The following is a 16947-nucleotide window of genomic DNA, read 5'->3' as shown; positions in this document are numbered from 1 at the left end:
TTTTCGGGTTGATGTCATTGCCAACCAACACCGTGTCTGGCCTATTTTCGACAGGGGCCCAAATTGTTTTAAAACATTATGTATGTAAAAAAATATGTTTATTCAAGTGTTTGGGTTTATATTAAGGGTTAAATATTATCCACCAAATATAAACAAAATAATGGATTTGGGTTCTTTTAAGTTCTAATAAATTAGTAATAAATTAGAGCTTTATCGCTAATCTTTTGAAAAATAAAATTGTATAAGACACATTTTCCATACCCGTCTTGGGCAACCAAAATCTTGAAGACGGGCCTGCACACGAGCATAACCAGTTTAAGATCTTTACTAGCGGACAGGTACTGTGATTCATAGTTGTCTAGCATTAAAAGGGATAGAACCATGATTTAACATGTAAGACAACACTTAAATGATGAATGTGTGAAAAACACTTTATGTTACTTACAAGTATAAACTTTCTTGCTTTTCATGCTTAGATCACCTAAGAAATGCAATTTTTGACAATGATTTTCTATATGATATTTGTAAAGTTGGCTTTGTGACAAGAAAGTCATTGGAAAGGGGTTGAATTCAAATGGTATTATTCCCACTTAAAAGTTGATTTAAAAGTTAGGACTTTTCAATTTAATTAATAAAATTTGAGGGCAAAGTTGTTACGACGTCTCAGGATGTCCAAAAGGCCGTCATTTTGTACCCTTTATGGCCATGGGTGTAGGTTTCGTCTTGACAATGGCTCCTTAGAGAAGTGGTCCAACTCCCGACCAATAACATGCCGAAAAGTATAAGCACTTATGGACACATATTTTCTTAATAGTTGTTAGAGGCATCACACAAGATGTTAGGAATGACCAACAACTCAAAACTTTAAGCATGTTTTTTAGTTAACTTTATCTTCAAGTGATGCTAAGACTAGGGGTGTAAATGAGCAGAGCCCGAGTTTGGCTCATTTTGTCATATGAAAACTCAAACTTCTGCACGGCTTGTCTTGATCTCGGCTTATAAGTCGTTTTTTCAAGCTCAAGTTTGATTCGGCTCGTTTATTATTTATTTATTAATTTATACATGTTTTTTGTTCCATTTAATTTATAACTTTTTTTATCATGAATATTATTTAACGAGTCCATCTTAAACAGCTCACGAGTCAGCTTGCCTTTTTTACACCCCTACTTACGAGTTAAAACGAACCAACAAGGCTTTGTGATAAAGACGTTAAAGCTTTAATGCTAGAATGAACTATGTATTCAGTATTCCAATGGATTTAGTTTAGACCGATGAAACCAGATGCAAACAATTGTATTTTGGTTATCCACTATTTATTTTAACATATTTATTTAACATATCTTGTTATAAAATCTTTTTGATTTATGTGAAGTGATTTGTTTTTTATTATGTTTCTTAAAATGTTGTACGATCACTAAATAAATGCAAATATAAAATTTATTTTATTTCTATATATTAACTTAATAGAAACATAAATTACTAGCCGAGAAAACATGACATGGAACTTTGATCAAAATTTATATCCGACAATAACTAGGTAGCAAAACCCAAAAAGTTATTGTCATGAACCATTTATTTGGTTCAGTGGATTTTGTTAATAACAAAGATAGAGACACCTTACTGACTAGGACGACTAGGGTTGGTGTGTTAGGAAACGTTTGTATGGTGCACGGCCAGCTTTGAGAAAACAAAAAAGGTTTTAGGGCGAAGCCGAAATTTTTTTTGAGCCTTAAGTAAAAGGAGTATTTTGTTGGGTTTAAACAATTTAATTTTTATATAGGTTTACTTGGTTATAATTCGTGTTGCGTAAAAATTATATAATGGAGTTCAAACATTATATTTATTTTTTATATAGGTTTGGTGTGTTCGTAAAAATTAAATATGTCTTAAATGAGACTATAACCCATAACTTCTGGTTGAGAGTAATACCCCTTAGCCACTAAACCAAGCTAATGATTATGTAATGAAGTTCAAACATTAAATATACATATTGTATTAAATAAAAACACATGACTTTTTAAAAACAAAATTTCAGGCCAAACGGGGTGTCGGGCCTGTGGACGTTGAACGCCCTGCCACCCCCATGGGCTGGCCCTGATATGTATTCCTATTTATTTTGTTGTTTGGGGTGGGGGGGGGTGGGGAGTTATGCCTCATAAAGGCTGTATTAGCTTTTTTATGTTTTAAAAGTTTGTCGGGCAAACACCATTTACCCAAAAAAAAATAAGTATTAATAAAAAACCGAAAAAGTAAACAATGTTGAATGATGGTGGTTCGGTTGGTATCGCTTAGGTTTGTAACGGTTTCGATAATAAACTTAAAAAAAGTAAACTCTTAAAATCATACTAGCACCCGTATAACTTATGATAGAAAACATTCTTAAAACGAAGTGTAGCCTGTTAGTAAAAATCACGCAGTGCAGTTGCAAGTTAACGCGAATTCAACCAGTATCAGGTTATCACACCAAAACTAGACCAAAAATAAAAGTAAAAATTCAACGCTCAAATACAATAAATTTACATATATCAAACACAAAAAAAACTGGAGAGTTACCACAACAAACTAACATGATTTTGGTATCAACGGTAACAAACAAGAAACTCGTGCGAGGTGGAGAACAAAAGAATAAAATAAAAAATACACGCATTACAACGATGAACGAATGCGAATTTGGTCGGTATTAACGGTAAATTAGTAAAAAAAATTAATAATAAAAAAGAATAAAAAAATTTAAAGATACACAGTGACACAGTGCGTAAAACCTCCGAACACACCACTTTCAGTTTCAGTCTCCATCAGACAAAGAAAGGTAAAAATGGCTGGGCGGAAAGTGGTGGTGTCAGCTTTGCAGTTCGCTTGCTCCGACGATATTGCAACTAACGTCACCACCGCCGAAAGGTATACTATACTATACATACAACCTCTCTTAACTTCTTTCACTCTGCTCAATTCACTATTTAAAAGTTAGGGTTTTGTTATTTTGTTTAATGATTGCTAGCTTATACAGTTGTACACTCATCGATTAAACCTAATTACGTGCTTTTGTTTGTGTGCGAATTGTTAATAAGTCTTCTGTTGAACTGAATTAAGCTCTACAAGTTTGAATCATTTGATTAGTTTAGTTAAATTAGGGTTTGATACATGATTTAAGTCCAATCGGTGTGAAATTAAGATGAATAATATTGCTATGATTCATGTTTAATCACTGTGAATAATGTATTCTAGGGCTGTGAATGGTTCGGTTCTAAAATTTGTGAAAAGGTTTTTTCTGTTTTGGTTTTGTTCACTTTCGGTTTTGCCGTTTGAGCCTGAAAATTTGGGTTGATAAAAAAGCCCAAATTTATGAATTTGGTTCGGTTTTAGGCTTAAAACCAAATCCAAAACCAAAACTATATTTTTTTAAGTTTTTGAAAACTGTTTGGTTTATTTGGTTTTTTCATTTGAGCTTGAAAATTTTGGGTTGAAAATCCTTTTTGGCCCAAAATAATGAATTTAGTTAGGTTTTGGGATAAAACGGACCAAAAACCAAAAATTCAGTTTTAAATTATCATTTTTGAAAACCATTTGGTTACGGTTTTTCAGTTTTGGTTGGGGTCATTTGAGCTTATAAATTTTGGGTCGAAAAAAAAAATTAAGGTACATATTTATTAAATTCTCTCAAATTACTTAAAAAATAATAAAAATTGAAAATCTATAAATTTGGTTTGGATTTTTTTGGTTTTTATTACAAAGGCAAAACCAAACCGTAAGTGCGGTTTTTACAAAAGCATAAAACTAAACTGTTGACTTATGTTTTGGTTTTTTGGGTTTCGGATTGCTTTTCTCAGTTTAATGCACACCCCTAAATTGTTTTTCAAAACGTGTTTTACATTGCAGGCTAGTTAGATCTGCTCATGAGAAGGGTGCTAATATCATTCTTATTCAGGTTTGAAATTTGAATCTTGAAAAATGAATTCATTATTGCTAAACTAAGCATTTATATGACCTGTAGTGCGTATGGTTTCATTTCACAGGAACTGTTTGAAGGCTATTACTTTTGTCAAGCACAACGCGAGGACTTCATTCAGCGAGCAAAACCGTATAAAGAGCATCCCACAATTTCGAGGTGAATATGTGATGAATGATTAAAGTTGTACATAACTTGTTTAATTAACTTTATTAAGCTTAAGTACATACTTTGCAGGATGCAGAAACTTGCTAAGGAATTAGGAGTTGTTATACCTGTGAGTTTCTTTGAGGAAGCAAATAATGCACATTACAACTCAATAGCTATAATTGATGCTGATGGGACTGATCTTGGAATATATAGAAAATCTCATATCCCAGATGGACCAGGTATGTTTTATTTTATTTTTTTAAAGTAAATCACCTAAAATCATATATATTGTTTCTTTAGTTTTATTAAAATCAACAACTTATTTTCGCAACAGGATACGAAGAAAAGTTCTACTTTAATCCAGGTGACACTGGCTTCAAGGTGAGTTCTATACACTCGTGTAATATTAAATGTTCACTTTGACCTTTGATGGTCAAGCTCAGTCTTTTTCGAGGTTGAAAACTAATATTAAATTGCATGTTATTAATGCTACATCTATTATATGTAAGTGTTTTCATTTTTTATATCAAATATTATAATAGTTCATTCAATATTGAAGGAAATTAATCTATATGACAATAATTGAAAGTTGGCATATAATATGAAGTGATGGAGCGCATATTATAATATTAAAAAATAAGCCCTAGTTTTTTAATATGAAGATGTACTAACCAAATATGTCTTGGTGTTTATGTACAGGTGTTCCAAACCAAGTTTGCCAAGATCGGAGTCGGTACGATTTTCAATTTTCAGATACCAACTTTTGACTAATTTTTGGTTGGATCCATTCTAGAAGAACCTTTCAAATTTACAGTTTTGCCCTTTTTTGTCTTTCCTTGTGATGTAAGGGCAAAGTTGTAAAATTGAAAGGTATTTGCTGTATACACTTGTTTTCTGTTGCTTCAATTGATTGTTTATAAAAAGTTACAGTTTGTAAAAATATGATGTTATCTTTTGACAGCAATATGCTGGGATCAGTGGTTTCCGGAAGCAGCCCGAGCCATGGTTCTTCAAGGTGCAGAGATACTGTTTTATCCTACTGCCATAGGTTCTGAACCTCAAGATGAAGGTCTTGATTCACGGGACCATTGGAAGCGTGTGATGCAAGGCCATGCTGGAGCTAATTTGGTTAGTCAAGTTTGAATGTTGACCAGTTCTATATCTAAATGTTGAATTTATTTATAACTTCTTGTATTTAAATTACTATTTACGTTTTTCAAGGTGCCTCTTGTAGCATCAAATCGCATTGGTAAAGAGGTCATTGAGACAGAACATGGCAAAAGTGCAATTACATTTTATGGCAACTCTTTTATAGCAGGTATGCATTTCTGAAGTTGCTTAAAACCTTTAACTGTAATTAGTTATTATTCGATTTGACAAATTGGCTGGTTTTAAGCCTGTAAACGAATAGAATGTTCAGTTGATCGTCCGTAACCCGTTAGGCGGGAAGTTTGATTATGTTTGTTCATATAATAAATGAACGAACACGAGCACTCTTTTTTTGTTCGTTTAATTAAACGAACGAACATGAATAAATGTCTTGTTCGTTCATTCATGTTCGTGAGCGTTTGTTTATGCTGGTTCCTTTATGTTCGTTTACAGTTCATTTGTTTATGTTCATTTAATCATTAATTCAAATATTATTTATCACTCATATTAATTTGAAGTCAATTTAGTTTTCATAATTTAAAACTATTTGGTTATATTTGTTTAACTTTGAAATGTTTGATGGCATTTTAGACTTTTATTTGGATATTTACGTTTACTTTTAAGTTTTAACCGGTGTTCCGTGTTGGTTTCTGTTCATTCATTTATGTTCATTTGTTTGCTCCTATGTTCGTGAACCGTTCGTTTAAATATAACGAACGGACATAAACGAACATGGACACATTCTTTTTCTTAACGCACGGACGCAAACAAGAAAATATGTTTGTTTGAGTGTTTGTGTTGACTGTTTGTTCGGTTAAAGCTAAATGAACGAACACGAATAAGCCCCGTTCGTGTTTGTTTAGTTCGTTTACCAGGCTAGCTGGTTGGTTAACGGGTCGGGTCCGGTCGGATTGACCCGGATCACTCTTTGCTTTCTTTTTTAATTATATGATTAGTGTCCAATCTTAATATTCATCTAATTTTTTTTAGTTTAAGCTGTACTAAATATTAGCTGTTAATTAAGTTTTAATTAGTTGTTAGTTAAATATTAGTTGTTTAAACATACATTTAGAGTAACTTTGATGTTCTTAGAACACACCTTTAGTGATTATAACGATGTATATTTGAAGTTTGATTAAGTTGGCCGATATTTCCCCGCGAGAGGCCGGTTTAATTCGAACTCTGAAAGATATTTCGTTTTCTGTTGAGCAGTCACTTGAGAAGTCTTGAAGAAGTGTTGTAGTGGCGGACTGAGAAGGTCAGGTTTGGTTGGCGGTCACGACTCATTGATGGTGGAAGGAAATTAACTCACCAAGAACTATTGTTGCGGTAGATAGATGCTGTCAGCATGATAACTTCTACTTAGTTACTGTTCTTTTGATAAAAATTATCATGTTAACATCAGTCAACCGCTACCGCTACAATAGTTCTAGGTGACCTAGTTTTCTTTTTCATCCTCTGCGAGTTGCGACTGGCGAGCGTACCTTAGTTTCTTGGTCAATCGCCGCAACCATTTGTTGATTCCTCACTTTTGCTATCTAACTTCTCGGTTGGCTGCTCGTCAGAGTTACCAACTGACTTTCAGAGTTCGAAAATACCGACCGCGTTGATTAATTTCCATTATATGTCATCTTAATCAATGTGGCGTGTTTTAATGTAAAGTAGGCCAAATATACTCCAAAGGTATGTGTGTGACTAATATTAATATTAAATAAAAAGCTTAATTAACAAGTGATATTTTGTTCAACTTAAACTTGAAGAACCAGGAACCTGTTATGTTGTGGTCTCCGATCCATCATGGGTCGGGTCCGGTTTAGACGGATAGACAGAATTAGGAGATTAAGCTGTTTGAGTTTTGGCCAAGCCCAAAAGCTCTAATCAGCCCCAGTTTAGTTAAAGGGTTAAACCCTAATTGTCTAGTCTATATATTCTCTTCTGTACTTGTAAGTTTGTATCACTCAATAATAAGAAAACCCTAGTTATCGACAGTGGACGTAGGTCATACACCGTGACCGAACCACTTAAATCCTTGTGTCTCTTTCGTTTATTCTTTCGGTTTTACTATTGTATTCGTGTTTGTGTGTGACTCCGAACCTAACAATTGGCATCAGAGCCTGGTTCTCGATTATACACACAGTTCCGCCGCCGCTGCTCCGCTGCTACAGTTCCACCGCCGCTGCTACAGTTCCACCGCCGCTGCTACAGTTCCACCGCCGCTGCTACAGTACCGCCGCCGCCGCTACAGTACCGCGCCGCCGCTACAGTACCGCCGCCGCTGATTAGGGTTCCGCAGCTGCTGGTTCGTTTTTTCTGATCAGTTTCCAGTCCTTTTATTCCTTGGGTAGTTTGGTTGTTTGCTGTAATCAAAACTCAGTTTGGATAATGGCTGAGGACGGAAAGATCAAGATTGAGAAGTTTGATGGTCAGGATTTTGGATGGTGGAAAATGCAAATTGAGGATTTGCTATGTCAGAAAGACTTAATGGAAGCACTAGAAGAGAGGAAACCGGAAAGTATGAAAGATGATGAGTGGAAGGTACTTGACAGAAAAGCCATAGCTGTTATTAGACTTTCACTAGCTAAGAATGTGGCATTCAATATTGTAAATGAAACTACCACGTATGGTCTTATGAAAGCCTTGTCAAATATGTATGAAAAGCCTTCTGCATCAAACAAGGTATTTCTGATTAGACAGCTAGTTAACACCAGAATGAAGGAAGGGGCATCTGTTACCTCTCATGTTAATGACTTCAACACTATTATTTCTCGTTTGTCTTCTGTTGATATCAAGTTTGATGATGAAGTTCAAGCGTTACTCTTGTTATCCTCGTTACCCGAAAGTTGGTCAGGGACTGTTACTGCAGTTAGTAGTTCTTCTGGGAATACTAAGCTTACTTTTGAAGGAGTCCGGGATTTGATTTTAGGGGAGGACATAAGAAGAAGGAATTCTGGTGAGACATCTAGTTCTATATTGAGCACCGAAGGGAGAGGTAGGAGAAGAGAGAAAGGTAATGGCAGGGGTAGGTCAAAGTCTAGAAGAAGAAGTCAGTCAAAGCCCAGAAAAGACATTGAGTGTTGGAATTGCAAAGAAATGGGGCATTTCAGAAACCAATGCCCTAACCCCTCAATTTCAAAAGAAAAGAAAGAATCTAAGAAGGAAGTTAATCTGGCCACCGGTTCAGATGATTCAGAAGGTTCAGAAGAGACTCTTATCTGCTGTGTTGAAGAATCAACAGATTCATGGATTATGGATTCTGGTGCATCTTTTCATGCCACTTATAGCACGAAGAAGATGAAGAATCTCCGAACAGGTAATTTTGGTAAAGTTCGTTTGGCTAATAATCATGTTGTTGATATCACGGGGATGGGGGATATTGAACTAAAAACTTCATTGGGCACCTCATGGACTCTAAAGGATGTTCGGGTCGTTCCTAGCCTTAGAAGAAAGCTAATTTCTGTTGGGCAGTTAGATGACCAAGGATATGATGTTATGTTTGGTGGGGGTCAATGGAAAGTTGTGAAAGGGAATCTTGTGATCGCCAGAGGTAAAAAGAAGGGCACTTTATACATGGTTGAAATTCCAGCTGATGGGGTAAATGCAGTGACCAGTGGACCGAGTCAGTCTAGTTTGTGGCACCAACGACTCGGCCACATAAGTGAAAAAGGGATGAAAATGCTCGTTGCTAGAGGAAAAATTCCAGAACTGAAGAAGGTTGAATCTGAATTTTGTGAACCATGTGTTTTCGGTAAAAAGAAGAAGGTATCTTTTGTGAAGACCGGAAAACAACCAAAAGCTCAGAAATTGGAGCTTATTCACTCTGATGTCTATGGACCAACTTCAGTCTCTTCTTTGGGAGGATCGCACTATTATGTCACCTTCATTGATGATTCGACACGCAAGGTATGGGTTTACTTTCTTAAAAATAAATCTGATGTTTTTGATACTTTTAAGAAATGGAAAACTGCTGTTGAATTGGAAACTGATTTGAAGGTGAAATGCTTGAAGACGGATAACGGTGGTGAATACGTTAGCAAAGAATTCCGTGATTATTGTGAAGAATACGGTATTCGGATGATCTTTACAGTCCCTGGCACTCCTCAACAAAATGGAGTGGCAGAACGAATGAACAGGACGTTAAATGAAAGGGCAAGAAGTATGAGACTTAATGCCGGGCTTCCAAAGACGTTTTGGGCAGATGCAGTTAACACTGCAGCTTATTTAATTAACCGGGGATTGTCAGTACCGCTGGGTTTCAAGACACCAGAAGAAGAGTGGAAAGGTAAAGCTGCAGATTATAAGCATTTGAAAGTCTTTGGGTGTAGCGCTTATGATCTAGTGAAAAATGACAAGCTTGATGCTAAAGCTAAAAAATATGTTTTCATTGGATATGGGTCAAACGAAAAGGGCTACAGGCTTTGGGATTTAGAAAGCAGAAAAGTAGTCAGAAGCAAGCATGCAACTTTTAATGAGGCTGAGTTATACAAAGATAGAAACACTTCAAAATCAAGGGTTCAGAAAGAGCAGGTTGAATATGAAATTGATGTTCAGAAAAAGACAGTTGAGTCAGCTACCGAACCCGAGACAGAAACTGAAGAAACCACAGTTCCTGAATTTGAAGATGATGATATTGGTGGAAATGAAGAGTCAGAGGGAGTCTCTGACAGTGGGAGTTCAGAGTCTGAGGATGAACAGTCTCTACAAGAACCTGACCCGCCTCAGCACTGGGTTAGGAGGTCCACCAGAGTTTCTAAACAGCCAGTACGTTACAAACCTTCAGTTAATTATCTCCTTTTAACTGAAAATGGTGAGCCAGAGAGTTATTATGAAGCACTTAAGTTGAAAGATTCGCTCCAGTGGGAGCATGCTATGAAGGAGGAGATGAACTCTTTGAGTAAAAACCAGACATGGGTTTTAACCAAGTTTCCACCAGATAAAAGAGTTCTACAGAATAAATGGGTCTATAGAGTCAAGGAAGAACATGATGGGTCTAAACGATACAAAGCTCGTTTAGTGGTCAAGGGTTTCCAGCAAAAGAAGGGAATTGATTATAATGAAATATTCTCTCCAGTTGTGAAGATGACCACCATCAGATTGATCTTAAGTATTGTTGCTGCAGAAAATTTACATCTAGAGCAATTAGATGTTAAGACAGCATTTTTACATGGTGATCTTGACGAGGAGATCTATATGGCACAACCTGAGGGATTTCAGGTTGCCGGGAAAGAAAAATGGGTCTGCAAATTGAAGAAAAGCTTGTATGGTCTGAAGCAGGCACCTAGGCAATGGTACCTAAAGTTTGATGATTTTATGGTGAGAACTGGGTATAAGAAATGCGAGGCCGACCATTGCTGCTACTTAAAGAAGTTTAAAGGCTCATATATCATTCTACTTCTTTATGTAGATGATATGTTAATTACAGGATCTGATATGAAGGAGATTCGCAAGTTGAAGAAACAGTTGTCTGATGAATTTGAGATGAAAGATCTTGGTCCAGCCAAACAGATTTTGGGGATGAGTATATCCAGAAAGAAAGATGGCTCCATAACACTATCCCAAGAGAAATACATAGGGAAAGTGTTAGAAAGATTCAGGATGAATGATGAGAAGACTAAACCGAGAAACACACCTTTGGGAAGTCATTTCAAACTTACCAAAGACCAGTCTGCCAGAACAGAGGAAGAAAGAACAGAGATGGCTAAAGTTCCGTATGCATCTGCTGTTGGCAGTCTCATGTACGCCATGGTTTGTACACGGCCAGACATTGCTCATGCTGTCGGGGTAGTTAGTCGTTTTATGTCGGATCCGGGAAAGGAACATTGGGAAGCGGTGAAATGGTTACTCAGATACTTAAAGGGTACTTCCAGTTTGGGGTTATGTTTTAAGGGGAAGGATACAATTCTCAGGGGTTATTCAGATGCTGATCTGGGTGGATGTAAGAAGACGTTTAAAAGCACTACTGGTTATGTTTTCACAGTTGGGGGAACAGCAGTATGTTGGATGTCCAGACTTCAGAAAAGTGTTGCTTTATCAACCACTGAGGCAGAATATATGGCAGCAGCCGAAGCAAGTAAAGAATTAGTATGGTTGAGAACTTTTCTTGAAGAGTTGGGAAAGAAACAGGCAGAGTTCTTCTTATATTATGACAATGAGAGTGCAGTGAAACTTGCGAAGAATCCAGTCTATCACTCGAAGACTAAGCACATCGGGAGGAGATATCACTTTGTCAGAGATTTGATCAGTGACGGTGTTTTCAGTTTGAAAAATATCTCAGGTGCTAAGAATCCAGCAGATATGTTCACCAAGCCGGTGATACTGGATAAGCTGAAGCTGTGCAGAGCTTCAGCAGGCCTTCAGGAATAATGTTGAGAAGGCGAAGGGTAACTAGGAGGTGCAAAACCAGATGGGTTTTATTTTACATGTACAAGGCAATGCAGGTGAAGACATTTTACGTCTCCAAATGGGAGCAGGTTGAAATGTTTGACGCATCCAAGTGGTGGTTTAGAGAAGATGTCTCGAAGCCCAAGTGGGAGATTGTTATGTTGTGGTCTCCGATCCATCATGGGTCGGGTCCGGTTTAGACGGATAGACAGAATTAGGAGATTAAGCTGTTTGAGTTTTGGCCAAGCCCAAAAGCTCTAATCAGGCCCAGTTTAGTTAAAGGGTTAAACCCTAATTGTCTAGTCTATATATTCTCTCCTGTACTTGTAAGTTTGTATCACTCAATAATAAGAAAACCCTAGTTATCGACAGTGGACGTAGGTCATACACCGTGACCGAACCACTTAAATCCTTGTGCCTCTTTCGTTTATTCTTTCGGTTTTACTATTGTATTCGTGTTTGTGTGTGACTCCGAACCTAACAGAACCAGAGTAAGTTATGCTGTCATGCTGATCACCATATTAAACCTAAGTACCTAACACCTTTTGATATCTCCTTTTTTTAATACTAATGAATCTAGACTTAATCGTTTGGGTTCACATGTGAAAAGCTGTGAAGTGTGCAAATTTGATTAATCTTGGGGTGCAAGGGCTCAAGTCCGATTTGGGTTAAAGTATTTCAAAGGCTGTTTAGCCTTTTTAATTATGGGTCAGTTTTGGTTATTAGTTTATTTTGGGTTTGTTTATTTCTGGAGTTTTACTTTAGGATTTTGATAATGGTCTTTATTTAGTTTCCTATTTGAACTGTTTTAGCGTTTCTTGTCTTTCAAGTTTGAGTCTTATTTAAAGGGTCGACGGTTAGGTTTTATTTAACTTTGAAATTTCCGGTTTATTATATTAAAAACAGGACCTACTGGAGAAATTGTTGAAGTTGCGAATGATAAAGACGAAGCGGTTCTTGTAGCACAATTTGATCTGGATCAGATTAAATCCAAGAGACATAGCTGGGGAATATTCCGAGATCGACGCCCAGATCTATACAAGGTGCTTTTGACCTTAGATGGAAGCATCCGCTCTTGATTACAAGTTGAGTTCATCTATTTTAAACATTTCCATAACATGACATCATGTTCGGTTTAACCTTACTTGGAAATCATGAACATGAACTCATTTCGTATTAACATTTAAAATATTTAAGCTTTTCAAATGATGATTAGTTTATCATCTATAAAATCCCTTATGATTAAACAACTTGTGTCTTGATATGGGTATCTATCTGTTGTGTGGGTCTCGGCATCACGGGTGAATGCTTTAAATTGATACACATGTTCATCTACTTCTGCCTACATACAACTACTTTCTGGTGATCTAATAAAGATAAGTGGATCCCTTTATAGTTTTTTTTTTTATTTTTTAGGTAATTGCATATTTGACTTTCATTTGACTACCTTGACTTGTTAACATGTTCTTGATATATACCTTAAAATATGCATATCAAAGATATTTAGAGAAAAATAAAAAGATCCTAAGTTGGTCCCTAACTTTTTGTTGTTTGCATATGATAAACATGTGACATAAAAGCTTGAAACATGTTGCTTTCAAGATCATCATATGTTGATATGGTTCATTATCACCATAGAAAACCTAGGGTACTGCTGCTTTCATTACTCTCTGTTTGGATAGACTAGTTTATTGTTGTAGCTTGTGTACGTTTATTTTGCATATTATTTTGCTAAAATGTTCTATGATCCCATGAGGCGGAACTTAGGTGGTTTATGCCCTCATCTCTTAGCTTTAAGCAGCTATCGTTCGGTTTGGATAAGTAATTGAGGTTTGAACACCTCAGAGTGTCTTACGCCTTCTAACAATGAATACGGAAACTTCTCCAAGTTATCATACATTATTAACACTATATACAATTAACTATTCCAAGTTATCATACATTATTAACACTATATACAATTAACTATATACAAGAATACAATTAAGGATAGTCAACTATGTACAAGAATACAATAAGGATAATTACACAGAAATTCTAATCAAATCTATCTCTTACTCCTGATAAAGATGATTACAACAATTTCTAACTAATGTATTCTATAAAACTGATAAGCTTCTATTATATCTAAAATCATGGGAAAAATGCCTTAGAAATTTTGATTGAAAATGAACATAACATGTATGTTTATGCTTGTATATGTAAATAATTACATATACAAACTTTATTATTCGCAAGAGAAATATCTTCAACTTTCACAAGTTGGCATGTGATCAAGCTTTGATGGTGGTTCTTTCCTAATCACATTTTCCTCCATGTTATCATCTTCCTAATCATCACTAACGAATATCGTCAATGATATCGTTACCGATATCAGATTTTGCTTCGTTTTCCTGCTTAGGCTCCATGTCATCATCAAACTGAATAAACTGCAGCTTCAACCGCCCGTCTTCTCTAAACGCGTGCAAGATATCTTGTGTCGGGATCTTTTCCTCCTTCAAAACGAGCCTCCCATCATACCGATAAGATTTAAAACAAACCCGCCTCCCAATAGAAGAAATTGGTGGCGGGATTTCCTTCCCGCTAACCCTTGACCTTCTAGGCTCACCCATGATCCTGGTTTTCGCATGTTTTATCACATTTCCGTGTCTTTCTTCCCATTGATCATTCACATCCTCCACATCGTCAAAGCTCTCAAACCCGAGAGCTTCTGATAAGCTCTCAGGACTATGATTCGGGGATAAAATGAAATTGGATTTTTCGTTAAGATTGAACCGGGAAAACATATCGGTGGGTGAATCATCGAGCGGATTCATGTGTTTGCATGAAGGGATGGGTGGTGGGGGGTCTAAACAGGCAGCCATGTTTTCTCTTGTGTTTGTATCTTCTTATATGAGAAAACCTAATGCAAAGCAATAAAAGGCGAGATAAAATGTTTTGGAGAGATGGAAAGAGTGTGTATTGTTAGAGAGACCAATTCATAAAGTCTAAAGTTCATTAAGGGAAGGGTGATGCTATTAAATAGGGAGTTTGTGATGGCTTTTACTTTTTGGAAAATTTGGTTACAATTTAGTGGTCATAGATTTATGGGGGTAGATATTTTTTTCCAATTCCAACTTTGTGTTTATTAAAACGTTTATTTGTGTCATTTCCTTTACTAAAAAAGCTGTTAATTTTGTGTTTCGACAAATAAAGTGAATTTGTTTTTACCTATGAACACAATGTAAAAAGAAGTGAAATTATTTGTAACAAACCATGTAAAAGATGCTACTAAACACCCGGATGCATAATTGACTTTATATTATTTATTTTAATTTTAAATGTAATTTTGTTTTTCTTAATGTTTTATAATTTTGAATACATAATTACATTTTTTTACATGCTACACTTACCGATTAATTGTACTTCTAAATCTGTGTCTTTTGTTCACGACGAGACTTAAACTCTCAATCTCAATAGAATAGACATTGTGATTTATTCTTTTCTCAAAACAAAATTACGACATGCCAATATGCCATGATTATTCTCGATTTTTGATAAATAAGAAACACGTTACTAGTATAATAGCATCTTCAACATAGTGATGTAGAATAGATCAACGGGGCTAGAAGAGAAAGGAAAGATAGAGGACGTGGCGTGGAGAAAGGGATGGTGAAATTTGTGAGAATGGATGTTGATGGGCGTGGAACAGTGTTTTGAAACATGGACCGGACTGGCCGGGCCTACCTGTTTGACCGGGACCCGCTAGGAAATCCGTTCTGGTTCGCATCATATAATCCGTTTTATAATAACCCGACCAGATTTGACGGTTTACGGTCCAATCGGAACTGGTGAACCGCAAGTTGAACCGGTAAAAGCTTTTTCTTTATTACATCAAAAATTTTACAGCAGCTGAGAATTAAACCCCCGATAAATGGTTGGGATGAAAGCCTACTCAATTCTCTACTAGCCAGCCAACCAAGCTGTATTTATGTTTCTTTAGATGTAATATATACATCCTACATATTGAAAATGACATTGTAAATGGATACATATATACTTACTTATATATTTATGACGTCATCAGAGTCAATGTTCAGCCAACCTGTGACTCACTAAGGTGTTAGATCGATGTCTAGTCCGGGTTTGACAACATTGACGAGGAATACCGGGTTTGACAACACCCATTCTCACAAATTTCATCATCCCTTTCTCCTAGTCATGTCCTCCACCCCTCCTCTCTTCCACGTTACTACGTTAAAGATGCTCTTATACTAGTAACGCGTTTCTTATTTAACAAAAATGGAAAATAACATACTTCTATTTTGAGAAAATAAATCATTTTACCTATTCTAACAAAACGCTAAAATTACCAATATGACCTCACCGAGCAGCAATATTACACTATTATTATCTACACCAAACTAACAATATCCCACCGCATGTTCTCAGTCAGTCATCAAAACAGAGAAACCAACAAGACCAATGGTCAACTGGAGCTGGACCTCAGCTCTCATCGGAGCCGCCACAGCCTCCGCCACGTCAGCTCTAATCTCAGCCAAGCCGAAAGACCCAACCTTCCACCTGGTCTCAATCAACATCACCTCCTTCAAGCTCAGCCTTCCATTCGTCGACGCCGAGGTCATCCTCACCGTCCACGTCACCAACCCCAACTCCGTACCCATCCACTACTCCTCCACCGAGATGTCCATCTTCTACGCCGGCTCCTTGCTCGGCTCGGCTCGGCTCTTGTGTCGGCTGGCTCCCAGCCGCCGAAGTCGTGCCAGCTGCTCCACCTGCCGGCTCGGCTCAACAGCGTGGAGCTGGCGCACCATGCCGTGAGGTTTGCCGTTGACGTCAGTAAGAGGGAGATGGTGCTGGATGCCACGGTGGATATTGAAGGGGTGGCGAGGGTGGTGTGGTGGGGCCATAGGTTTAAGGTGCACGTGGAGAGTCACGTGACGGTGGATCCTGTGTTTCTTGATGTAATTGAACAAGTCTGACTTGGAAGTCTTTGTTACTTAATTATGTTGAATCATAATGATAATGTTGTTTTTCTAGTTGTGTTTTTGTTTTAGGTTTTTAACTTTGACTATGAATAAACTTTTGACCAATGTGCGTTATATGTAGTTCAACACTGGTTACGCGTGCACCGACACTGATTTAGGAGTGTGACGGGGCCAGTTACGTGTGTATCTGATCTGGCTAGGCTACATGTCCGACACTAGTTTGTGGTATTGACTTTTGACATGTCATGGTGTTAAGGGAATAAAGGGTGAAGTGCGATGTGACTAGAATGTGGTGTTGACTTTTGACATGTCATGGCATATTGGCATTACTGTGAG

The 16947-nt window shown here is 36.9% G+C and overlaps 2 protein-coding genes and 1 pseudogene across 2 annotated transcripts; 2 read left to right on the top strand and 1 right to left on the bottom strand.

Annotated features, from left to right (window-relative positions):
- The first annotated feature begins 2654 nt into the window (after positions 1-2654).
- LOC143578358 (N-carbamoylputrescine amidase-like) lies at positions 2655-12922 on the top strand. The gene is made up of 10 exons (XM_077061959.1): positions 2655-2677; positions 2737-2898; positions 3877-3925; positions 4014-4105; positions 4184-4335; positions 4431-4477; positions 4796-4829; positions 5058-5224; positions 5318-5414; positions 12530-12922. The coding sequence occupies exons 1-10, from the start codon at positions 2655-2657 to the stop codon at positions 12700-12702; spliced, it is 996 nt and encodes a 331-aa protein (XP_076918074.1). The 3' UTR covers positions 12703-12922.
- A 1040-nt stretch (positions 12923-13962) lies between these two features.
- Positions 13963-14487, bottom strand: LOC143578357 (uncharacterized). The gene has a single exon (XM_077061958.1). The coding sequence runs from the start codon at positions 14485-14487 to the stop codon at positions 13963-13965; it is 525 nt and encodes a 174-aa protein (XP_076918073.1).
- A 1600-nt stretch (positions 14488-16087) lies between these two features.
- LOC143578356 (uncharacterized) lies at positions 16088-16704 on the top strand (annotated as a pseudogene).
- The last annotated feature ends 243 nt before the right edge of the window (positions 16705-16947 follow it).

Source organism: Bidens hawaiensis, unplaced genomic scaffold (genome assembly GCF_021521415.1).
Source record: "Bidens hawaiensis isolate Kalapana, Puna unplaced genomic scaffold, B.hawaiensis_p1.1 tig00029163_1, whole genome shotgun sequence".
Taxonomy (NCBI): domain Eukaryota; kingdom Viridiplantae; phylum Streptophyta; class Magnoliopsida; order Asterales; family Asteraceae; genus Bidens; species Bidens hawaiensis.
This window is presented reverse-complemented; position numbering and strand designations above follow the sequence as displayed.